This window comes from Melopsittacus undulatus, chromosome 5 (genome assembly GCF_012275295.1).
Source record: "Melopsittacus undulatus isolate bMelUnd1 chromosome 5, bMelUnd1.mat.Z, whole genome shotgun sequence".
In the NCBI taxonomy this organism is placed as follows: Eukaryota; Metazoa; Chordata; class Aves; order Psittaciformes; family Psittaculidae; genus Melopsittacus; species Melopsittacus undulatus.
In genome coordinates, this window is record NC_047531.1 from 59,947,970 (window position 1) to 59,974,205 (window position 26,236).

General features: G+C 35.6%; 1 protein-coding gene across 1 annotated transcript in view; it reads right to left on the reverse strand.

Moving 5' to 3' along the window:
* Window positions 1–26,236, reverse strand: part of CFAP54 (cilia and flagella associated protein 54) — a 117,545-nt gene that overhangs the window by 47,951 nt on the left and 43,358 nt on the right. Inside the window, exons 24-40 of the mRNA XM_031043727.2 lie at window positions 25,484–25,626; window positions 22,944–23,091; window positions 21,401–21,556; window positions 19,698–19,820; window positions 17,419–17,559; window positions 16,018–16,114; window positions 12,933–13,022; window positions 11,700–11,826; window positions 10,764–10,833; window positions 9,539–9,663; window positions 7,548–7,778; window positions 7,014–7,147; window positions 5,185–5,363; window positions 4,256–4,483; window positions 3,259–3,482; window positions 3,027–3,162; window positions 1,214–1,328 (exon numbers count right to left, since the gene is read on the reverse strand). Of these exons, the coding sequence (XP_030899587.2) occupies window positions 1,214–1,328; window positions 3,027–3,162; window positions 3,259–3,482; window positions 4,256–4,483; window positions 5,185–5,363; window positions 7,014–7,147; window positions 7,548–7,778; window positions 9,539–9,663; window positions 10,764–10,833; window positions 11,700–11,826; window positions 12,933–13,022; window positions 16,018–16,114; window positions 17,419–17,559; window positions 19,698–19,820; window positions 21,401–21,556; window positions 22,944–23,091; window positions 25,484–25,626 (2,467 nt within the window). The remainder of the gene's footprint in view (window positions 1–1,213; window positions 1,329–3,026; window positions 3,163–3,258; window positions 3,483–4,255; window positions 4,484–5,184; window positions 5,364–7,013; window positions 7,148–7,547; window positions 7,779–9,538; window positions 9,664–10,763; window positions 10,834–11,699; window positions 11,827–12,932; window positions 13,023–16,017; window positions 16,115–17,418; window positions 17,560–19,697; window positions 19,821–21,400; window positions 21,557–22,943; window positions 23,092–25,483; window positions 25,627–26,236) is intronic.

Consider the following 26,236-nt stretch of genomic DNA (forward strand, 5'->3'; position numbering starts at 1 on the left):
ATATCCCATGGAACCTTGCTAAGCAGGTTCCTGAAGAGGCCAAAGTCTGCTCTCTTGAAGTCCAGGGCAGTGAGCTTACTGCACGCTCTTCTCACTGTCTTGAGGACCTCAAATTCAACCATCTCATGATCACTGCATCCAAGACTTCCCTGGAGAGTCACATTTCCAATGAGCCCTTCCCTGTTGGTGAGCACGAGGTCAAGCAGGGCACCTCTCCTTGTTGGCTCCTTTATTGCTTGCAGAAGGAAGTTGTCTTCCACACAATCGAGAAACCTCCTGGATTGCTTGTGCCGGTCTGTACCGTTGCCCCAACAGATGTCAGGGTGGTTGAAGTCCCCCATGAGAACAAGGGCCTGTGAGCGTGAGGCTTTTCCTATTTGTCTGTAGAGTTCTTCATCCACAGGTTCCCCTTGATTGGGCTGTCTGTAACATATCCCCACAGTAATGTGTCCCATCACCGATTTCCCCTTAAGCCTGACCCACAAACTTTCTGTTAACTGATCACCTGTCCCCAGACAGAGTTCCATACTCTCCAGCCTATCCCTAACATAAAGGGCAACTCCCCCTCCCCTCCTACCGGGCCTGTCTTTTCTAAAAAGCCTGTAACCTTCCATTCCAGCACTCCAGTCAAAGGAGCCATCCCACCATGTTTTATATCATAGCCGCGTAGATGTCCCCACATCTCTAATTCTTCTTGTTTATTCCCCATGCTATGGGCATTTGTATAGAGGCATCTGATCCGAGCTCCAAATGAAGCCAGCTCAGTGGCTGGAGTGGCTAGAACATTACTACATTGCTCAGAGTATTTATTATAGGTGCTGGCAACTGACTGGATGTGTTGGGATGGAATGATGCTCCCCTCCCCCAACACAACTGGTTTAAACATACTGTAAGTCAACTGGCTTTTATAGTTTAACATACTGTAAGTCAACTGGCTTTTGGATGACAACTGCTCTTCTCTGTTTTCAGACACAGTCTGCATATAGTTGGAAAGGTCTTAACAACATTACTACTCATCCAAAATATCAGGAATAATAATTCAAAGAGAAAATTGTGTTTCTATTAAAAGAGACAGATTATAGGAGCAGTGCAAGATCCATGATAAAGAGGAAAAAAGGAAAGCCAAAACCAAACCAAAACAAAAATATTTAGTATGAAAAAAGGTAAGGGTTTGGAAGAAAAGAGAACTCATGATACTGAAATGTGCTCTGACCTGCATAGTCATTTTTCATCTCAGGGTAGAAAAAGCATCCAGGAAAAATCTGTTCACTAGCAGAACTGGCAACAGGCAGCTGTATTTTCTGCCCTATGTAGTTTCTGCAATTAATCTAAAAAGCAAGTTTTGTTTCATGATAATTGAATGACATTCAGAAAATCAAAATCTGGTGCTTAAATTTAAGTATCTAAATACTCAGTCATAAAAAAATAAAAGAGGACTAATTTACAAAGACAGCAATGACCCATAACTAGTGTCCTTGTCAGTAAGAGGTGAAACATTCACAACACCTAAACATTAGATATAAAACATAAATATTTAGATGTTTCTCTATTAAACTTGTATCTTATTTGGCATTTGAAATAATCATGAGCAACTCGTTGATGTTCAACAAATGTTCCTCCTTTCTTTGTCTGGATAAATGCATGCTTGCAAAGAACCTGTCAATGTAAGTATGCCTGAAGAGCACTCTGCCTGTGAAGTACAATGTGTCATTGGCATTGGGATATACAAAACAGCTTTAAGTAAGTAACAGCAGCAGACTAACCCTGTCAGATAAGCAAACTTCCAGACTTCTATAAAGGGCTAATCCAGCAGAGACATTTTATTTTGCTAATGTAGCTACATCACTTCAGAGGCAGAAGAGCAAATTGAGAGCTAGTTCTAGGTTCTCCGAATGGCACTGCATTATGGAAATTTAGCCATAGCCTCCGAATTTCTAACCTGATGTCTTTTTTGAACAATCCTTATCACTAAGGACTAAATTGTCTTTCAAAACCTTGACTACTCTTCCACATTGCTCAGATTACAGTGGTATGTGGCAGTTTGTCACACTGCCCTTTTTTTTTAAACAGCGTCTAAGTTCTGAATGGCAGGGCCTGAAAGAAGTCATCAGGAAACAGCCTTAAAGAGAGACAAGACAGAGCACATCAGCTGCCCTTTGCAAGCCAGGAGTGCTTTCTGAGGTCCTGGGCAGCAGTGTGCTGTCCCTAGGTAAGGCAGTGGCTGCTGAACCCCCATGTTCATGTTCAGAACAAACCTGTTTGGAATTTCAAATCCAATTTCTCCCCCTTCTCCTTCAAGTCCTGTGTTTGTATTAGTAATAGAAAAATATTAAAAATCTCAACCATGCAACTGACTTCAGCAAAAACTTTTAGAAATAAACCTTAGGATTAAAAAATATTAATAAAGAAACCCCAAACACAAAAACAATCCACAAACCAAAAATCCTAATATTTAATAGCTAATTCCATTTCATAAATGTCCATTTAAATGACAATGTCAGTTTACTAAATACATGGAAACATACTTTTTAATGAGAGGAACTTGCTGAGCAGCTTCAGGGTTTTCTGACAGTGACCATGTTTTTCACATTTTTTATTGGTATTGTCAGCATTTGAGTGAAGTTGATTAACTTTGGCCTTTAAGAGCACTGTTCCAATGCAGACACAAGCAATCTCCTTGTATTTAATTTTAATTACTCACAAAGATTTCTCAATATCCAAATAAATGTGTTAAGGTTAAGAGCGGTGTTAAGAGCAAACATGAAATTAGGTTTAGGCTCGGAATATGAAACAGGTACATTATGTGCAAAGAAATGTTCTCCGGGTCATCAAGTCCAGACCTTTGCTATGCTGCAATCATGTCATATAAGCTTTTTCATGCACTTCAATCAATTATGCTCATTAATTTATTATAATTTACTATTTGTGAACATTATGAAAACCATGTTAATCTAATCAGTGGAAGTACTTCTCCACATTTAGTTTATATTAAGAGTCAGTGCCCAAAAAATAAATCTGTGGTTCACCTTATCTGCATTATTAGAGAGATATTTTATGAAATTAGGTTCATGGCTGTCCAAGCCACTGGATTGCTGTATCCTTTCCAGCAGCTGCCTCTGAGCATACACCAGCAGTGGACTCACTTGTTCTGTATACCTCTCACTGAAAAAGAGTGAAGTATAGTAATTAAGCAAAGAAATGGTATATTTAACTATATAGTATTTCTTCTTAGGTTTTATTAGAGTTGGTGTGACTTACTGTGTAAGTACATTGAATTGTACAGCTATGTGTACCAGTGCTTCCCACTTCTTCATTTTATATAACAACTCTATTGTTTTAAGAATCAGATTACATATCCATTTCAAGTCAACCACATTCACATCATCCAGAGGAGACTGTGGATGAAGACCAGAACCGCCATTTTCATCCATAATACCTCCTAAACAACTGGGAATGCAGAAGTCTCCTTCAGGATCCACAATCTGCAGGAAAGAAATATTATTCTACATGTTATTTTCAAATTTGTTTTTAAGACAAATTGTAGAATCATAGAATCATAGTATGGTTAGGGTTGGGAAGGACCTTAAGATCATTTAGTTCCAACCCCCTTCCCATGGGCAAGGACACTGTCCACTAGACAAGGTTGCTCAAAGCCCCATCCAATCTGGCCTTGAACACTGCCAGGGATGGAGCATTCACCATGTCTTTGGGCAATCTATTCCAGTGCCTCACTACCCTCACAGTAAAGAACTTCTTCATTACATCTAACCTGAACTTTCCCTATTTAGGTTTAAACCCATTACCGTTTGTCCTAACACTACAATCCCTGATGAAGAGTCCCTCCCCAGCATCCCTGTAGGCACCCTTCAGATACTGGAAGGCTGCTATGAGGTCTTCACTCAGCCTTCTCTTCTCCAGGCTGAATAGCTCCAACTCTCTCAGCCTGTCTTCATATAGGAGATGCTCCAGCCCCCCTGATTATCCTTGTGGCCCGCCTGTGGACTTGCTCCAATAGCTCCATGTCCTTCTCATGTTGAGAACACCAGAATTGCACACAATACTCCAAGTGGGGTCTCACAACAGCAGAGTAGAAGGGCAGAATCGAATTATAAAGATTAGAAAGTACTGTAATCCTCTAAAAACTTGTTACAGAGAATAACTTGGAGATACCAGAATATAATGCAAGAGAAAGAAGTGTCCCTACTGAAGATGCGATAATAAAGAGTATACTTGTCTCAATAAAACTGTTTTTTACCTTAAGAGATGCACTTGCTTGTAGTTCAGTTATCATGTCAATGATCATGTCTGATGCCAAATAAAAAGGGAACCAGATGGTGTTCCTAAGGAAATCTCTGGTAACGGGAAATGTATCCATTTGGGAATGTAAACAGTTAGCAATGAACTGTAATTCTTGAGTATAGTTCCAAAGTTCGCGACAAGCATTTTGAAGCAATGTCCAGTGGCCACCACGGTGAGCAAGAACCTGTGCATATCATTCAAAATATACTTTGGAAATAAAGAAATTTTAATCTTATTCTTCTATTGAAAAGTTTAGGAATAAGTAATCTTTCAAAATTACAGTCTGTGGATCTTCCTTAATAACAGATCACTCAATATTTCAATTTATATCAAGTATTATAGAAACTTAATTTGGAATTTTTCATAGTAGTATTAATTTATAATTGAATTTAATTGTTGCTTTTGGTATGAGAATGAAAAATTAGAATTAATTCACACCACATATGCATGTGTTTCTACTCGGTTTTAGAAGAGTTTGTGGGAAAAGTAGTCAGTATTTCCTTTCATTCCCTGCATATACTACTGAGGCATTCACTGTAAAGGGACCTGTAAAAAGACCTGTTAAGGGAAGAGTAAGTCTGCAAGTACTCTCAAAAAGATTTAATAAACATGAGAAGGAAAGTTACAAAGAGTAAATAAAAAAAACCCCAACATTTATATGAATTATTATATGTTGGATAGAAATACACATGCTGACAGGGGATATGCCTGACATTTCACACAATGTACTCAGATGTTTTGCAGAAGATGAGAAATCCTTACTTTTTCCCACTGAAGTTTTTTTGAAGCATCTGAAGTGTGGGGGGTTTTAGCATGGAAAATAGTAAGTATTGTAATGCAATGCTTATTACTAAGTAAAATGTTTAATAAGAAAGCACATCTTACCACTGCTTTTTTTAAATGCAAAAAGATTTTTGCAAAATGCTCCAATAAAATGGTATTTGGCAGGAACTGGTTGCATTCTCTGGGGGAACAAGAGACAGATGTTTCTGTGTCTGTAGTTTGAGTTTGAGGAGTATTTGTTCCACTTATTTTAATGCTGGGCTTAAAAGATTTATCTTTACCTGAAAGCAAAAAGTTTAATGGTTAAAACCAAGTTAAAGTTCTTAAAAAAAAAAGAAAACATTATCAGCCAGCTAGGATGTTTCTATGGTGGCTAAATACTTAAAGGTTAGGAAATGCCAATGTTAAGGTTATCATATTTATAAGGTTATGATATTTAAATATAAGATGCTTTTACTTAAGCATTGGGAGAAGCAGAGATGAAAAATACTTTGAGCAAAATAATAATGTGTACCAAATAATTTTCAGTCTCAAAGACAAATGCAACCCGCATGGAAGTTAAGTTTTAGGAAGTAATCACCATGTGGCAAGCTGCCAAGAATCTTTCTGAAACAGAGACCTCTTAAAAGGAAGATTTCTATCGAATTCTGTGGTCTGTGTAGAATTGCTTCATAATTTCATTCCAAGGGGAAACACAAAAGTTCGTGGTAGTGGCATACAGTAATATCTTTACAAAGAAGCTAATTACAGGCTAAAATATTTGACTCGATGGCAAACTACACTCTTCATGAAATTAATTCATTCAGAATTGCTGCAAAAGCCAGGTGGTAGTGCACAGGGTTTTCATTAGTTTTCAGCAACTTTCGGTGACTCTTCTCAGTGACTTGCATCCATCAAGATGAAAGTATAATTAGAAGTCAGCTGTTGCAAAGAAAGCAAGTAAATGCAACTGCTAGTTTTTGTCACGCCTCCTTGGAAAAGGCAAAGAGGAGGACTGATTCCTACATAAGGAAGCCCTACAAGGAATGATAGGAGAATTTTGCTCTCTACAAGTATGGAAAGAATGAATTCCCTGAGGTGCTATTAAAAGGACCAGGGCCTGAGATTTCTTCTTGAATTTACAGTGGCTAGGCAGACTGCCTACATCACCATCTAAGGTAATGAAAGTCCTATATTTCACAGTTCCCACAAAAAGGAGCCTGTTGCCTCCTGTTGAAACCTCAAAGGATGTTATTGAAAATAGCTGGGATAATAGAACAGATAAATGGGAAAGACAGAGAACTGAAGTAAAAGTGGTAGAAGACAAAAAATTGATCCTGAGGTAGCCTCCGCCACAGGAGAACATTAAGGAGCAAGCAGTAGAGAAGAAAACCTAAACTATTCTACTTAAAATTTGAAAGATAATAATAAACATCAGTCTATAATTTTAAGAAAGGCTTACTGAATGATCCAAGAAAATATTGACCTATTAGAAAATCTAAAGGAAACTATAGACCAATTAACAGCCATAGAAACTTATAAAAATTATAATTGCATTTAGAATAACCTGGAATATTATCAATTTAATAGGTGTAGGTAGCATGGCTTCTGCAAACCAAAAGCTAATATCATTAATTTATTATAAGTTGTAAACTCATTACTAAAGTATAGGATAAAGAATAACCACTAGATTAAAAGCAAATAATACAACAAACAATGCTCAGAGTTATTATAAATGACCCATTAGTGACTATGTCTTGGTTTATATTAGGTATACCAAAAAGAGAAAATAGGAGGGGCAGTTCTGAAATACAGAAACACCTTGTCTTTAAATTGGTATGAGTATTTTTCCGAAGTTGATGTGGAGAATTAATGATAGGGGTCAAGACAGAAATTAAGAGAAAGAAAAAGTTGAAACTAATTCCAGTTATGTACCCATTAAAAGTTCTTACCAGTTTGTTCTTTGGTCATTCCTGACTCTATAATTACAGAAGGAGTTGGTGGTATGCTGTTCTCTACAGCTTCTCTCACCACGATCGTGCCACAATTATTTAATGAGAATATTTCAGGATCCAAAATATTGTAACTGCAGAATGGGAGAAAAATAAGAAAGTACAATAAAACCCTCAGATGTAATATCAAAATTAATTTCAATATACATACAATAAATTCAGTTTCTCAAAAGTGAGTTTTGATTATGTTATAGCAGCTTTAGGAATCCCAAATAATGAATGGTGGTCAAAAGTTACAAGTAACTAAAAAATAGCACAGTGTATTATATTTCAGAATTTTCCGGTGACCAGTCAAGTGAGAAACCAAAGATGTGTGTGTCACTGGCCAAAACTTGTTACATATTAAATCAGATTGCATTGGAAAGCTGAAGTGTTCATGTGACAAACTGACCGTAATTCAGATCTGTTTGCATTAATTACAATAACATAATAAATTATATTAATAGCAATCAATGATAATGCAGCAATATATACCTGTCCAGATGCTGTGAACCAAAAATTCCAATGTTGCATTGCTCTTCCAGATTTTTTTTAAATAAGCTGTAGTGTGCAACTGCCAGATAGATATTCATCTGAGACCTCCAGGGCATCTCTTCAAGACACATGTGACGAAACTTCTTTTTTTCTAAGTAATTACTCACAATTGGTTTCAGCAGTACCACTAAGGTGTGATGAGCTGCTTTTTGCAACTCTTTCTTGCATTTCCTAAACCAAAATATATGAAGTAACAGAAAAATGAACCTGTGCTTTCTTGAAGCACTAGAAAAGAGTATTATGGTAAAGATACAAAGAAGTATCCCACTGCATCTCCACAGACTTGCATTAACTCAGAAGACTAAGACATATCTCTAGTAAAAGTACTTTTGCTGCAGTCAAGAAAAGAAATTGTGCTTTCCCTATTATAAGCTCATTTATAGCACACTAAATCCTATCTTAAATTTTACCAATTTCAATAAGATATTGACTTAGTACTTGGAAAAATTTTAGGTCTGTGTTTGAAGTTATTTGTACCTGAATCCTCCACACAGATTATTATAACAAATACAATGTGTTTCAGTCTATTCAGGAGATGGAGATTCTACTATTATACTATAAATTTTGATCATTATTTTTATTGCTGTGTTTTGGCAGCTAATCACCATCAATGTGAAGAAAACATTTTATTTCAAACTTGGATGCCTGGCTTTAATTTGCAGACAGACTTTTTTTATGTTTCTTTGCTAGATCAAACCATTCTGTATTACCTGGCACACATACCATGCTAAAGTCAAATCTGATCTCATTTTTAGTTTTTTATGAACTGTAAGTTGATACCTTAACTGTTCTAAATTATTTTTGTTGCCTGTTTTCCACCTTTAAAATGTGGGCAGAACAGTATACCCTACACAATCTTGATTATGTTATACAGCAATATTATTATACAGGATATAAAAGAGTAGCTGAAAAGACAAAAAGCCCAGGATAAATTAAACATCCCATTTCACTGGAAGCCATGAGAGTCATGCTAAGGTGTTTTTTTTCTGTTGACAAGGAAAAATTGACTGTTTAGGTAAATTTTTAGTATTCAGTACAGTTTGAATATTCTGGGGTGCTCCAGAATATCTCACGGAATGGATATGATCCCTCAGTGATATGGTTTAGTGGTGGTCTTGGCAGTCCCGGGGTAACAGTTAGACTTGATGATCTTAAAGGTCCTTTCCAACCTAGTTGATTCTGATTCTTTGATTCTACATTTAGAAAATAGTATATGGAAGACTTTTTTGAGGTTCCTTATACAAACACTTCCAGAACCAGCTACGTGACTGTGTGTATTCAGATATTTCTAGTTTTCCACTTGTTAAATGCTGGAAACATAAGTGACCAAAGCACCAGGTAATGAATATGATAAATTCATTTAGGTCAGAAGGTACCATTATTAGTGAGTTAACCAAATATATACAATTATCTGCCAAAAGAAGACATGAATTTTCATTTGTTTCTATCAAGAAACAGTTTTCTGAAGTTACAGACCAGATAATCCAAAAAGACTATCAAAAAGATGGCAAAAATCACTCTGAAATTACCTGAGCATCCGGAACAAATAAACATTCTTTGTAAAATATCTAAGAGAGAAGCCACCCCCCAGCACAGTTTGAAAAGCATTATAGTATGCAGATTGACACAGCTTTTCCACTATGATGAGTCAACATGCTCAAGCTAATACAAGTAAAATAAAGTCTTTGATTATTGAGAGAAAAACTTCAAAATCTTCAACAGTTATTCTCTTAACTAGAAATAAGACAGATTTTGTTCTCTTGAGTGGAAGACAATTTTATACCAAATTAAAACAGAAAAGTAAACAGACTGTGCACAAATTCATCCCTTTGATAGAAAAAAAGTTTCATAATATACACATAATTGTAAACTAAATTTCAGCTAAAATACTTTGGTTCTGTATATGAACCTGAAAAGGTATGCTCATTTACCTTTGTTCTTCCGAAGATTTCTCTATGCTTGGATGTTTCATGAAATACTGTCTAAGGGTCTCTCCTTTTTGAGTAGGACTCAAAAGTTTTTTTCCTGGTTTCTCCAAAGTTGATGCCTCTGGTTTCTTTGTGGTATTTGTCAAAATAAGACAGCAAAAGAAATATTTAACATTCCAGTAAGCTTTACAGTTTTTCTAGGGGATGTCAAATGCTTGATCCTAAGAAGACAACCAGGTCCCCAGGTTCTTTCTTTCATATGCCAGTGTTTTTCATCTCAAAAATGGTAGTTCTTTTTCTATTATTATAAATAGCAAAACTTTGCAATACAAACACTGAGACAGAAAACCTTTCCCCTAATCTATCTCAGATGCTAGCAGTATTTCAGCATTACTAGAGGGTTATAAGTGAGAAAACTCTTCCTCCAAAACAATACAAATCCATTAAGATTATTCTTACCTTCCAATAAAAGCAAAAGATATTAAAATAGTTCTGAACATAACCCTTTATTGTGCAATTAAAATATCTGCACAGAGTTAATCACAAACAAGTACTCATAAAAAAGTGTAAGTACAACGTATTATATAAAAAGACCTTAACTGGCCTCCTTTTCTTAATCTGACAGTACCTAAGGCATTTCTTATTAACACTTTGAGTTTTTAATGGCAGCTGAGGAAAGGCAAGTTTTCATTGATTTTGGAATGCCTTACTCTGACACATCTCAAATTCTTCATAGTTGTTGTCTTTAAAATAAATCCCATGCCAAATTTTCTTCCTGGTTTTAGGAGTGCAGAGGTGAGCTGAGGATTACAGTTTGTATCCCAACTCTAAATAATTATGCATGTGGGACTTTTTACAAAGTAGGGATAGGACAATGGCTCTAAACTGAATAAGGCGAGATTTAGATTAGGTATTAGGAAAAAAATTCTTCCCTGTGAGTGAGACACTGGCACAGGCTACCCAGAGAAGTTGTGGCTGCCCCACCCCTGGAAGCGCTCAAAGCCAGGATGGATGGAGCTTGAAGCTACCTGGTCTAGTGGAAGGTGTCCCTGATCTTTAAGGTCCCTTCCAACCCAAAGCATTCATGATTTTATGATTCTCTGTCTCTTGCTGAGATTCTTATGAGACAGTGTTTAAAAATTTATTTTAATGCTTCTGGTATTGTTGCTCAGTAAAGTCATAAGTGACTCCTTGAAAACAAAACTCATTTTCTGAAGCACTAACTCACTTTAGTGCCTTTGGGAGAACCTTTTCCTTGTGTTGAAACTCCATTGATACAGAGAAGTTGGTCGTTCCTCCTGACAAACAAATAATATCTTCATCATCATCACCATCATGCCAAACTCCTTTCATAGTTAATAGGTCATCTTTGGGAATAGGTACAGTACATGCAATCTCTATTTCATTGGGATTTTTAAATTCAGCAGGTTTTCTTTCCTATTACCCCTTCAGAAAATAGGAAGTGCTCATTTTCAGTGTTTATTTTAGAAGTCTGAATTTACAGGTAACAACTATCTCACCTTCCCATCTCCTAGTAAAACATAACAGTTTTCTTCATTACACAAAATCTACTATAGGATTCTTCAAAGAACTTCTTCATGTCCAATTTTTTTGGTCTCCTATAACAGCAGTGCTGGTTACCTATGTCTCCTTTTCATTATTTGCCTTTCAAAGTTTAGAAATACTGGTGTGCATTTTTTACAGTTATAGATAAATTTCTTTGGGATCCTTTTAGGTAAGTGTCTACAATTTGGTTCCACCGGGTTCCACAGTATAGAAGTTTTTTAGACGCTACAGTTGGCCCTGATCAGTTTGCTTTTGATTTAACCAGGCATACTAACTTAAGCCTCTGCTTCATAATAATATGGCAAATGGACATATTACTAACTGGTGTCTCTGAAAAGAAAAATCCTGGAAATCACTGGTGGTAGAAAAGACTTTCAAGCAAACACAGCCACGGGCAAAGTCTCTATGTACAACGAGGTCACAGTACAGTATTTTCTGCCAGTATATAATCCTTGCTGCTCATGGAACTTCTGAAGACTAAGAGCCATGGAAATGGCTCCAGATGGGTCTTCTACCAGGTATAGTTTACAGTTTCTGCTATAACTGTGACACTGGTGAACCTAAGTAGTAGTTTTCACTACTACTATAAGAGATCTACCTTTTCAAGTACACTTGCACATCTTCTGCCCATTCCAGAACATCCTGAAACTTCTCTTCATTCAGGATTTTATGCAAAACTTGAACAAAGAACTCAAGAAAACGTGGATTGTTTCTGAATTTTATCACTGCAATAAAGTAACAAATAATTAACACAGGTTTTGTACTTATGCTGTTAAGGTTTTTGAATTCAGCTATAATTACAGTTTCAAAGCACATACTTATATCATGTTGCACACTGATGAAGAGGCATACCGATACTAAAGTCAGATAGGTCATGATACACAATAGTAGTTGCTAAATACTGTGACTGGGCAACCAGAATCAAAAGTTTATTCCATTTACACTCCTATAATGTCAAAAAATTATAGGAACTGAGAAACCAGGTTGGGAACTACTTTTGTACCAAGCAGTATGTAGTGAAAAATATTTTATAACAATGCCTAATTGTACATATGCCTGAAATCCTGAAGAAAAAAGTAAAGCAAGTATAACAAAGTAACTGCATCCTACTCACTTAGGTTGTCCTTCTCAGTGACAGTCACATTAGTATTCAAGCATCACATAGATCTCATTGCAGCAGTGGAGCTGCTAGATTTCAGGCAGCTTTTTCATCGTTTGGAAACTGCTTTTACTGTTGGCTGTCTTCAAATTTTTTATCATCAAGAAATAACAAGTATTTATCCTATCTGAAAACTACACTAATATTACAGGCTAGGCTGTAAAATACCACTGTTATTTTGAACACTGGTATTAAAAATAAGACAGTAGCAAAGTCCACATACCAGAATTTTAAATCCTCTTTCAAAAATATGTGTACTCGGATTTGTGTGAATTCTTCTTTCAGTAACATAATTTCATGTTGAAATGTGACATTTCAATTTAAAAAGAACATTCCACACAAACAGAATCTTTGAAACTTGCTATTTCTTTTAAAATAAGCTTATTCTTAAGGTTATTAGAAAAAAAAAAGTTGTTCTAATTATTTAATATATTACTATTTTATATACTTAACATCAGCATCTAAAATAATTTGTTGCAAGTATTTCAAACACTTCTAAATGGAACTACATAAGAATTTTTTAAGCTTTGTTTTACTTGATTTTGTATATTTGAGAACAAAATGAAAAGAGAGTTTCAAAGAGCTTATTCCAAACAAGAATTAAATAGCTTTACTGGCAAGTTTCTGGAGTAAAGAAGCTTTTACAAATAAAGCATACACCAATTATCCTACCTTCTTGATAAGCACTTGTTGATGTCCAACATGAAATTACAGGGTGGAGTAACAAAGGATCTTCCTTTCCTGTAAGCTGCAATCCACGAGCTACATCAACAACCAAATTAAATCCATTAGGACAAGCACTGAAAATGTGCAATGAAAGCTCTACCTGGAATCATAAATGAAGGCTCTGAAATCCTTCTTTAGCACACTTTGCTTTTAAATCTCTCACTGTCATCCAGAGAGAAATTCAAAGGCTTGCCTTTTAATTTTAACATAAGGAGCCATGTCACTTAAATAATGAAGAGCTTATGGATGTGACTGATGAACTAGGTACTAGGGGTCTAACAAAGGTCTAACAAAGGATGTGCAGTGAGAACACGTCCAGAATATATTTAAAGCTATACAGCATGAACTGAACATGATGCTATGAGTGGCTAGTGCTTACATACATGCTCGGCATACAGGTAGCATGAGTAGGCAAAGGAATATTTTTTTTCTTCACCTAAATTTTTACATAAATGTATGTATACAAATGTAATTCTATTCTATAAATAATAAAGTAGATATAGGTGTAAATAATATATACAACATATAGACACAAATAATATACATAATATATAGGAGAACATTAACTTGGATTCCAGCTTCAAAGAGTTAAACACAGTTGTGTTACCAGCTGATGAGCACCAGAATGAAGTTACATGTGCTAGCTGATATTTTGCCTTAATAAAGAAACATGACCTAAAAATTGTTCTAGGCAAGTTCTGTGGGTGAGAAAGATCAATGCAGCTAGTCCCTGGAAAAAGCAAGGTTAAATATGCACTCTGAAACAACCAGTTGTGATAGTGGATCAATAACTACACCCTTCAGTAGCAGTAGTCAGTTGAAGTCTGTTGAATGCAAATGATGTTAAGCATGACAGCCAGCAGGACAGAGAGATATTTCTTAAAATCTTTGGTTTAGGACAAGTCACACCTTTTGTTAGTACTCTGTCCTATTTGACAAGTTCAAAAATATATTGCTTCAAATGAGTGTTTTCACAAACAATAATATTTCCCAAAATTTTTCACATGGGAAAATATTTGAAATTTCAGAATTTAAATTGTACTGTTCATGAAATAGTTTGGGTTTTTTTCAGTTTCTTATGAAAGAGGCAGATTCAGCTCCTTTCCAGTTTTCTTGTAGACTATTATCAATGGAATGGTAAATGTTGATCCACTTTTAAGGATTTTTCTATAACAAAATTTTTTTCCACACTATTTTTAACATCATGCCCTGCAGTTGTGCACATTGTCCTAAATCATTTATACATCTTTGTAAGGGCTGCTGTAAGCTTTGTAATTTGTTTTGCACAGCCTCAGCAAAAGACTCTTCTTCAATTTGTATCCCAAAACTTATTGACAAATATGCTATTTCAGAACAGAGCAGACTTCAATTGTCAATTATTTGCCACTTACTGTGTTCTTCTCTAACTGATCAGCCATTAATTTAAGTTTCTGTTAAGTAAGAGTGGAATGTCATTTTATTAAGTTATCAATATAATTTTCAACTAACAGAATTCATTCATTCTGAAACTTATACTACAGGAATGCCAGCATCAGTGTCAGCAGCAAAAAATGATCGACGCACAGATGAATGGAATTTTTGTACCACTCTTAAACCTCCTTATTACAGGATTTTTTCTTCTTTCTCTTCTAAGACAAATGCTTACAGAGATGATGGACAATAAGTAGAACATGAGTCCACAGCATCTCCTTGTAGCAAAGACCAGCTGTATCAAAACCAGCATAGCCAGCCAGTCAGAGGAAATTACTGTTCCACTCTATTCAGCACTGGTGAGACCACACCTAGATTACTGTGTCTGGTTTTGAGCACTGTAGTACAGGACACTGACATACTGGAGTAAGTCCAGCAAAGGACCACCAAGGTGATAAGGAACTAGAGCCTATGACAAAGCTGAGAGAACTGAATTTATTCAGTCTAGAGAAGGCTAAGAGGAGTCTACACCTGCCTAAGAGGAGGAATACAGAATATGGAGACAGCCTGTCCTCATGGATAGCACAAGAGGCAATAGACACAAGCTGGAAATCAGGAAATTTGAAATGGGCATAAAGAAAACTTTTTTAACCATAAGGGTGGTCAACTAAGGCAGAAGTTGCCTGTAAAAATCACAAAATCTTTCTTCAGAGAGATTCAAAACTTGACTGAACAAGTCCCAGATCAACCTGATCTTATTGTTCCTGTTTTGATCTGGGGATTGGAATAAATACATCCCAGAAATGCCTTCCAACCTAAATTATTCTGTGATTCTATCCAGGCACCAAGCAGTACAAAACGTCACTTAAATATAACGGAAAAAAAGATCAGTAGTGGCTCTACGGTCTAAGTTCTAATCAAATATCCCTTACAAGTCATGGTTTTTAATTAATCTAGCCTTGGCAGAATTTTAGCCTGAAAATACTTGTGCTTAATCCAGACTCTTAGATATTTTAACTTTTACATATTAGATAATTTATTAAGATAATTATTAAGATAACTTATTAAGTAATCAATGTGATTTTCAATTAACAGAATTCAACAGAATTACAAGATAATTAAATGCTAGTATACATCAATACATATACATTCCTTCATAAAAAGGAAAATTTCTGTTACCTTTCTTCAGTAAGCTTTTTCTCCACTAAAATTTCCTACAGTGGTCATTACTTCTACCACTGATAGAGACAGTAAGACATGCTATAAATGGGCAATGGTCTTTTCCACTACTGATGTAGGAAGATAAAACAAGCATAAATAACATGGAACCCAATTTACACAGATTCAGAAAATGTGCATACTTGCAGAACAGAAAAAAAAAAATGACCATTCCATTCTAAGAAGGAATGACTGTTTTGGAAGAAATTATGAAAAACTTTAATAAAAAGTCATTATACACATTGCCACCATGCATACATAAGACTGAAATTATTATTTTGTTTGATTTAGCATGGAAGGTATATGAAAAAAAGTACTTCTTAGGTAAACAACTTTTACAAATAAACCATAAAAAATTCCATAGGAAAAAAAAAGGTAAGAAGTGTTTTAATAGCACACCCACCTGGTTTTGTCAGCTTGAGGAGATGTGATTCAAGAGCATTTAAATTTTCTGTTGCTTTTTCCATTGCAGCTAAATGGGATGTCTTTGCAGAAGTGGCCTGAAATATCCAATACTTAGTTATGAAAACTTAGCTTTTACCTAACTAAAACCAGCAGTTCAACAGTGGAGATTAGGCTAGATCCCAAGTCTTCTAAATCTGTATTTGATAAATTCATCAGTATTATTTTATTTTCTTTTAAAGTGAAATAAAACTTTCATGACTTTTTTTTGTATGTTTTCAAAAACCTGGCCATGCTTCATTCTTGCTTATCTTTAAGGGAGTGACTGAAGTTGCTCTGCCACCAAACAGATTTTTAGGGAAGTCCCACAATCTACGATAACATATTTGAACAGATTGTTTGACAAAATATGTTGGTTTCCAGAAAAAAATAATTTCCTGTAGATTATTTACTGCCTACAGAAATTTAAATTGTCTTTTGGAAAGAAAGTTTTGTGATTTTTTTTTTCACTTCAGTGAAAATGTAATTTTTTAGTCAGCCCTACTTGGCTCAAGATATTAAATTGTTCCCATGATATTAGATTCCTTTCTATTTTTTTGATATGAACCTGTGAGGAGCTAACAAACTTGGCAGTAAACAGTAAAGAAAATTTTGTCCTGGATCCTACAAATTTTCTTACAGAAACTCTTCCCTGTAAGCTGATTGACTTCTTGTCCCTCTCTTTAATACATCTCAGTTTCATGCTCCCACTGCTTCCTTTCTTCATCTCCCACTATTGCTACTTTCCTCTCTTTTTCAAATCTCCTCTCCAGTAAAACATCTTCTAAAATTATTTAAGGAAAATCAGACAGAAAAGTATGCAGAATCAACAATTTACTCTGATTTCAACTTGCAGGAAATCCTCACAACCTCCTGCATCTCTCTGTAATTTAAGTATTAAGTTCTTAGAGGTTGAAATGTCTTCCTACACTGAGAAATATTATTCGATCTACACAATTGTTAATTTACTCTCTTATTAAGACTCAGTTTCAAGCAGCTGCTATACAAACTGAGAGGTTCAGTTTCTTCATTATTTGGGATATTTTTGCTCTTCTTTAGTTACACAATTTCTTAATTATTTTTCCTATCTAATAAAGCATTATTAGGAACTATATGTCAAAATCAGTTAGGCATGCTTGTACAAATAAATTCAGGATCCTCATGGCTGTGCAATATTGCTAACCCCTCTCCAGTTCAACATGAGACCCTGTGCCCACCGAAATCTGCAACTGGAACTCTAATTCTAAAAGGAAACTCTTATTCCATACAATTACTTCTAAAATAAAAACTTGAAAAATGTAGTCTTCAAAAAAACACAATACAATATTTGGCTAAAAGAAAGAGTAAAAATCAGAGCAGTTACTTTAAATTCTTTGTCATAGTGTGATTCTTCAGTTTTCATAGCTCCTGACAGGCAGAGTGAGGTTGGTGAGCAATTCAATAACTTTTTCCCGTAGTTAATAATAATTACTGCTAGTTCATATTCTTTCCATGAACGCAGTACCTATAAAGAATCAACCGTTATATGTTGTTTTACATAACATGTAATGTTTCATTATTGTCTACTTATAATTGTCAAAATTCATGAATATTATAAATAGAAATTAATTACTCAATATTTAAGTTTCTTTTCATAAAAAAAAACCAGCACTATAGGTCTTGTAAAATAATCGGAATTGAAGAAATTTCAGCTATGATTCTACTTCAGCTTAACCTATCCCTCAGAGAATAGAAAGATTTAAACAGAAGTATCTATTGCTGTGATTGACATTCTTCCTGTTCTCAGGCAGCACTGCTATCAAAGAATATAAAGGGCAACTAAATGATCCTCATTTACTTCTCTGCTATCAAGTGCACATTTGAAAATCCCAACTGTATTAGTGAAAGAACTGGTGAAATTTATTTTTTAAATTATGATATTTATAAATGAACAGCATAAGGAATGTTTTCATATGGCTTTATCTTCTTTAGATAGAACTCCAAAGGCCAAAGTGCTTCTGCTGTGTGCAAGACAACTTAATGTTGTTTGTCTCTGGGATACAAAAGAAGTATATAGATTACTTTAGGATAAATACAGCACATGGCACGACTGTAATTCAGTGGAAAACCATATACCATGGATTAATCAGAAGCATTTCCAATTCACTTATTCTGCTTGCTGTTCTGTACACTATTCTATTGAAATGCTATGTCCAAGGAAAAGAAAATCATCAGTACCAGCAGACAGCCATTTCACTGGGGAATCCATTGACAAATGAACACTAGATCAAGGTTTAAAGGTTTTTAATAGGCTTTATTGGCCTTGATAACCTTCACTTGGGCCCTCCAGCCACGGGCCAGGAGTTTCCTTTCAGCTTAGTCCTGAGCCTAACACCCCTGCCAGGTCCTGTGTGACAGGAATGCTGGTCTCCAGCATGCTCCGAGCAACACCTGGGCCTGCCAGTGCATTTACTGGTCTGGACATCTGACCCATGGACTGACTCCTCAGCTTGATCTCAGACTGCTCCCATCACTATGGAAATAGACTGCTGGGTTGTGTCTGACCCTACCTACCCTCACTAGACCTGATCCTGACCTGTATATTGACTTCCCAGTTTCAGCTCAGACCAGCCTCATCACAACAAATTCACCCGATTATCTACACTCCCACTGAACCTGACTGCCAGATGCTGCTCTGCCATCCACAGCATTGCCCTTTGCTCCCAGCTTCCCAGCCCTCACTGTGCCCTGACACTGTCCTCACAGCCATGAAATAACCAATCAATACAAAGAAAATGACAGCACTGAGGCTTAAAATACTCATCTTTATAAAAAGAATGAAAACTGGATCTTCTTGCAGTACACTTTTAAGGATATTTAATACTGATTTGGTCTTGTGAGGTGAGAACAGAGATCCAGCTGCTATAAAAACCAAGGTGAGGGATCACCAACACAGGGGAATCCCTCAAAGCATCAGGCACAGCTCAGCTTCAGTATGAGCTCATAGCCAAGGTGTACTCAAACCTGGAGAAATGCTGACTGTTTCAGCATCCTACAGTTATCATGGCAGGTACATTCATAATCTAGCATGTCTCCATACCTGAGATAAAAATCTTACCATTGCCATGTTTTTCCTAATCTCACTAAAGACTGGGTATCTGAATCATAAATTTAATCTACAGATATGTGTTGTTGCTAAAAGTCAAGGTGTTTATGTACATGCCAGCATGTGGGACTGACTAATATAAAGTCTCTTGTATCTCATTAGCAAATAAGACAGATACGATAATCTGTTTATAACTACAAATATGGCCTATTTGCAGTAAATAAACTTGTAAACTGATATATTACATATAGGCCTTATTGAAAATAGTACTACCTTAGACGTAAAAATAAACACAATATAAAACTCAGATTTCATGTTGTGGACTAATAGTTACAGTCTATCTTCTGAACAAACAAAAGTTCTCAATTCCATTAAAAAGTCAAAATGTCATTATATAAAATGCACTGAAAGTTACTAACAAATATTTCTGTACCCTTACCATTTAAGAATACCACTTCTCTAAGGTATCACTCTGTAGGCTATACTTCTTTTTTATTCTCTAAATGACATGAGCTGTACCTTAAACCAAGCTACAGGTACAACAACACACACCATACCTTTGCTGTATAAAATGAAGTACAAGCTATCATATGCTGAATACTTTCATAACATCCTTCCTGCGTCCTCTGCAAAGTAGCACTTGGAATTTCTTGAAGGACAGCCAAGCACTTAATGAGGATCTGCAAATACAAGGGTTAAAATGAAGTTTGGAGTCTGCAACATATTTACAAGCTTGTACCTCTGTATGACTTACCGTATTTGATGGCAAATTTCAAAAAAACATAGAAATCTAACAGATAGGATGAAATGCTAGCTCTATGAAAGCCAATAATAAAATTTCCGTTTTATTTAATGGTGTCAAGATTTCAACCACAGCCCATTGGAATAAATTACATGTTCACATGAAATCACAGATAGTAATTTTTTTTGCTGATTTAATTAATGTGAAATCAAAGAGCACTTAGTTCAGTGAGATGACATTCTCCTAGTAGAGGACTGCCTAAAAATATATTGAGCTGGTCAGAATTTTAAATGAAAGAAAAGGTTTCCAGTATGTTCTAAAAATAGAGGATTTCTTTCCCCCGTTTTTGTCTATCAGACATTAAAATAACATGTGACTAAATTATTCTTCATTTTAAATAGGAAATCTGAAACATGAGCCATTTCCAGTGGCTAGCTGTGTCTTTGGCAGGTGATCACAGACGACTTCTTAAGTGAGAGACTATCCCTGTATGCAAATAGGTCTATTGCTTTTTCCTAAAAACTTCTCAGGGCCCTGAATGCCCAAATAGTAATTCCCTGAGCAAGCTCAGTTGGAACTTCCTCTCACACCTTCTCCCCAGGGGCCCAGGAGCCCCAGCTAAGGTCAGACACAATTCTTCGGTCCCTGCTTCAGCTATGGTGTAGTTCTGTGGGTCTTCAGTCCTGTCTCCCAGATAGACAATGAATCTGTGGTGTAGCCTTGTCTCCAGTCTCTGGTTCCAACTCCTGAAGCTCCTGCTTTTCCCTCCTAAATGGACCATAGGCCAGCCCAGTAACTTCACTTGCTCTGGACTTTCACTGGATCCTCTTATCAACAGCTTGCTCTTCCATGTTCAGATGCTGCTAATCTGTGCCTTTCCTGCACTGCAGTCACCTCATCCTATATCATAAGGCAAACATGCTCTTACTGCTGCTTCCTGAAAAACTACATAATTACAGGCGGAAATTTGCATATTTCTACTGTATCATTATTGAATCTAAAAAACCCCACATCTGCTGCTTCAGAAATGTTAGGATAGGATTCAGGTACTCTGTTTTCAAAAAGAAGGTGCTTGCTCCTAGAAAGAAGCACATGCCTAAAAACTGAAGACTACATTATCAAAATGTTGAACAGCCTTCTTATTTAAGATAAAAACTGTGTAAGTAGCAAAAATTCCAAAAAAAGACATAAGCAAATGCTGCTTTTCTGTCCTCAAAATTGCCATCTGCGTATAGCATTCAAGTAGAAGTTCTTGACTATTTTAAAAATACCAACGAATCGTCCTGAAGAAACAATTGGTATTCTGCAGCTATTTTAGCATATCTAAAAGCAGAATCTGTACACCTTACATGGAACACATATGCATTGTGAACATATAAAATCATAAAAGGCTTTTCTTTCAGAAAGACCTACTTTTCAGAAGCTACTAAGGACTCAAAGCCTAGATATTTAGCTCTCCCACTCCATTCTAAGTTGCAGGACTTGGATGCCAGGTGCTTTGCCTTAAAATGCTCTCACCTGAACTACTGGCACTGAAGAAATCTTGTGATAAATAATTGGAGCAAGGAGACCATAACATTGTACAACAGACTGTAGGGTGTAACTTGCATCATTCAACCAATTGCTAAGTTCAATTGCCACAGTCAATCTTTCACATTCTGCTAATCTAGCAACCTGTAGAAGAAAAACACATTTTAATTCAAATATAAATTATGTTGTTTAAAATCATTTGAGAGTGAAAGAAGACACATTATTGCAGTTTAAAAAGCAGTGTAAGAAGCAAGTAAGATGAAAGTTTAAAAATGAGTTTACATTGACACCTGTTAGAAGTATATGAACAATACCAACATTATACATGATTGTAAAGGAAATCACCTAATTGTGCCCTCTGAATTTGCCCATATAATCTACAAAGCCCAGTTAATAATCTCAACCTGTGTGGAGTGGAAATTTCACATACTAAATTCTCAGACTAGGTGAGAGAAGGATAAATATTCCTTTCTTTCCCTTCCAGCTATCTGCTGGAGTTCTTGCATGTGTTAGCAGATCCAGTAAAGTAACTGAGTAATCACCTGCTCAGATTTTTACAAGACAAGTACTTCAGCCAAGAAAGAGTGAAATAGGAATGTAAAACTGCAGAAGAAAAGCTTGACTATCCAAAGAAAAAATAAAGCTTTTGTGTCATTAACATGCCATTATCCTCTAAGAAAATCTGAAATAAGATAAAAGAAGCTTAGTATATTAAAACTAATATAATAAGACAGAATGCCTATATTAATAAAACATATATATGTATTAAATAGCAGAAAATTTTAAAATTAAAAATCCAAGATGCATCTTAGTAGGACAAAAATAACAATTATTATAATTAATACTTAAACTGTAGTCTACCACCACTGAAGTGAAGGAAAATCCTTCCTCAGTTGGAATCAGTGGGCTTTGGATTAGACAATAACTGATTCAGAAATCATCATCCCAGCAGGATACAAAATAACCAACAGCTACTCAAATACTTCAGAAATGAGGACCAGATAACTCACAGAAAATTAAGTATTCTGTAAACAGGACTACTACATTGCTACATTTATACTGCAATGATGAAATAAAGCTGATCAAAAAGTAAAATCAAATCACAGAATTGTGGAATGGTTTGGGTTAGAAAGGACCTTAAGATCATCTAGCTCCAACCCCCTTGCCACGGGCAAGGACACCTCACACTAGACCATGTTGCCCAAGGCTCTGTCCAGCCTAGCCTTGAACATTGCCAGGGGTGGAGCATCTACCATGTCTTTGGGCAACCTGTTCCAGTGCCTCACCACCCTCACAGTAAAGAACTTCTTCCTTGTATCTAACCTGAACTTCTCTTGTTCAGAGTCTGAACCCACTACCCCTTGTCCTAAGACTGCAATCCCTGATGAAGAGTCCCTCTCTGGCATCCCTGTAGGCCCCCTTCAGATATTTAGAAGGCTGCTATGAGGTCTCCACGCAGCCTTCTCTTCTTGAGGCTGAACAGCCCCAATGCTCTCAGCCTGTCCAGCATGTTATTTTAAGACACACATACTTGCTCCTTATAAAGTATCTCATGGGAACAGATGGAATCACAGAAGAGTGCTCGTTCCATGACATTAATGTCACAAACAACAAGTATACTCCTCAGAAAGAGTTTCAAGGCAATAAGAGAATTCTGAGATACAGCTTCAAATCGTAACCTACAAAATAAAAAAGCAAAAGAATGGTAAAAGCATGTTAATGATGATTCACGTATCACAGGCCTGAAACTGGACAAAAAGGCTTACTGTCGGTACTTCTGGAAATAAGATCTATATATAAGCCTAAAAAAAATGCTTAACATTTCTAATATAAATAAAAGAGATAAAGACTCCTTTCCAAACTTTTTGTCCACCTTGTACAACCCTAAGACAGCTTTTCCTTAGTTGCTTCTTCTAATTTCAAAGTAAAACCCCGTATTACAAGTCTCAAAAGAATCTGTTTTCTTCTCCATGCTTTTTTTGTTGTTAGTGAGTTTTCTTTCTTGTTTTGTTTTCCTTCCCTAGGGATGGGGAGGCATTGCATTTTTTTTAAATATTCTAACAGGAAAAATCCTATAATTTTAAAGCATAAGAAATAAATTCCTCCTTCTCATCGGTTGTATTTCCTAAAAGAGACTGAAACTCAAAAAAAAAAAAAAAGTAAATAAATAAATAAACATATTCACATAACTTGACATCACCAAGATATAAACAGGCCTTCCGGCCGAAAAAAAGAGGTTTTCTTTCCTTCCAGCTCCCTCTGCTGTCTTTTTAAGTCCTTTGCACTTTCAAACTAGCCTATATTTCTCAGCTATCGAGAAATAACTGAAACTGCCTCATTTCAGATCTGATACCCCAGCTTTGAGAATCTTCCATAAAAGTTAATTAAAAAAAAAAAACACGCTTGGACATAACTGTCAGAAAAGCCAAATCCATGAAACTGTTTGCCCGTCTATTTAAAAGTTCCTTCTTCCTTTAATTTATCTGAAAGCAGCTTCATTCAAATGTTATTTCTTGAGCTCTATGTACTTAAAAAAAAAATACAAAAGAACTGCTTAGGAAAAAAAATAATAAAAAACAAGTGGGAAAAAACCCCAAGCACAGTGACCAGACTTGCATTCCTGCTTTGTTGCCTAGATCAGGGGGAGATTTAAAACATCCAAATACTCATGAAATAGGATGCCTCGTGGTTATCTGCCTGCATCAATGCAATCCACAGGCTGCCTGTAAATCCCAAATGCTCTTATGGCATGTAACACCAAGATCCCTGGTAAATTTGTATGCCTAGTATCAGATGCATGGTGGCACTTGAAGGACAGGGAGGATACAAACTAGTGGCCTGGCTGAGCCCCAGATAACAAGTATGCTTAGACACATTACTTTCTCCTGTGACAGGATTCAAGGCACACACAAGCCTACATAAACCAAACAGCATTACCATGAGAAAACCGTAGGCTCTGAGGCAACTATATCAAAACAATATAGAGTAGATGCTAGCTACATTACATGTCTCAGAATAGCCGATTACCAATTACTCTATCTGTAAAGTGGAAATTAAAGTATAGTGAAAAAGCTTTTAGAAAATCCCCATAATATCTATTTCTTGAAATAGTTATATTTATTTATTTCTTCTTTAATTCTTGAAATATTCAAGAACTATTAATACACATATTATAAGATTCCTGCTTGTCACTATGGTTGCAAGACTATTCCAATCTGTCAAACTGAAATGGAGATGATGAAAAACTTGCTCATCCCTCTCAACAAACTTCCCAAAACTTTCCAATGAAAGGATTAATCAAAAACGAATTCCACACAAGTGAAGATGATGATTTGTGTTCAGTTATGTTGGATGCTAATTCATTATCAAATTATAAGCAGTTGGCTAACATTTACAATAATTTATTTTATTATTATAGTATTTCATGTCTACTATTTTATACAAGTCTCTTTCTTTTATCAGGGAATTAATTTTTGATTTATTTTTGCATTTGAATCTACTGAATTTCAGTAAATGCAACCACAAAATTCCTAGCTGGGATTTGTTGCAATGAAAAACCTATAATATTATGGTTGAACATTTGAAATTTATTTACAAATGGATTAATCTTAATTATCTCTTCCAAAGCACTTCAGCATATTCGAAGATTATAATGGATTTATATAGCCATTCCAAAACAAAATTACCAATTATTTATGTATTTTGAATGGTGTTCTGGACAAAATTTTCACAGTTTGTGAATTCTACTGCCCCCTTAGTTGGAAAGTCAAGAACCCAATGCATATTTCATATACGAAAATGAATCATTCAGAATTAATAGCCACTTCATAAATGTTCCAAATTATCTTAAGAAAAATATCATCATCAAAAATTAGGTGTATAAATGACAGCAGTTCCATAAATAACAGAAATTCTCTGCTAATTATAAAACACCATATTTTTAAAACACATTTCACAGCCTTTTTTTTCAGACTGTTTTTCATATTGCAAGTCTGAACAAAATTTCACAGCCTGCAACTCGTTAAAATAAAATATGCATACCTATAATTAACTATTTTCTAAATTTTTTACCTGTTTTCAGCTATAGTCAAATTACTACTTGCAGAAATAACAGCTGCATTGGCAGGCAGTGGAGAAGAATGTGAAACAAAATAATTCCACATTGGTGAAAATGCCTCTCTGGCTAATGTGTAGTTGCCCGTCTGATAGGCTACCTACAAAAAAATTTAAAAGAGAAAACCAAACAAGTTTCCATGTTCATCAAATAACCAAGCCAAATATGATTATGGTATAAAAAAAGGTTTTTAACCCACCGACTTGTAAACTTACGTTTCTCAAAGAATATTCTGACATATTTGCATAAAGTACATGTAGTAGCAATCTGATTCTACAAATATTAGTTTGCCTTCAGAATTAGCACCAGCAAAGGAGTTTCTTGACTGCTAACCAAAGATGTAACAGCCCTGTGTGGAATACCTTATAGGTATTGTGCTGCATTTTTTGAAGGTGCATTATTTCATTTATGTTCATTTAACTTTTGCTAATACTGCAGAATGCCCTGCTGCTCTGTATAACGGGATATAAATGGAGCTGCACAAGTAGGCAAAAACTCATGTGGATGCCTCCTCCTTTGGAATCTTCTAACTGTTCCCCATGATCTGATCTATAGAGGTAGACAATTTCATTTTTTCCCCATGCCATAATCTGGTTTAAATCTTTTTCAGTAAGAATAGAGAAAAATAATATAAGGTCTGACAAGAGCCTTTGTGGTCTTCCACAAGACACTACAAAAGTGATTTCAATATGAAAATGACTGGATTTGCT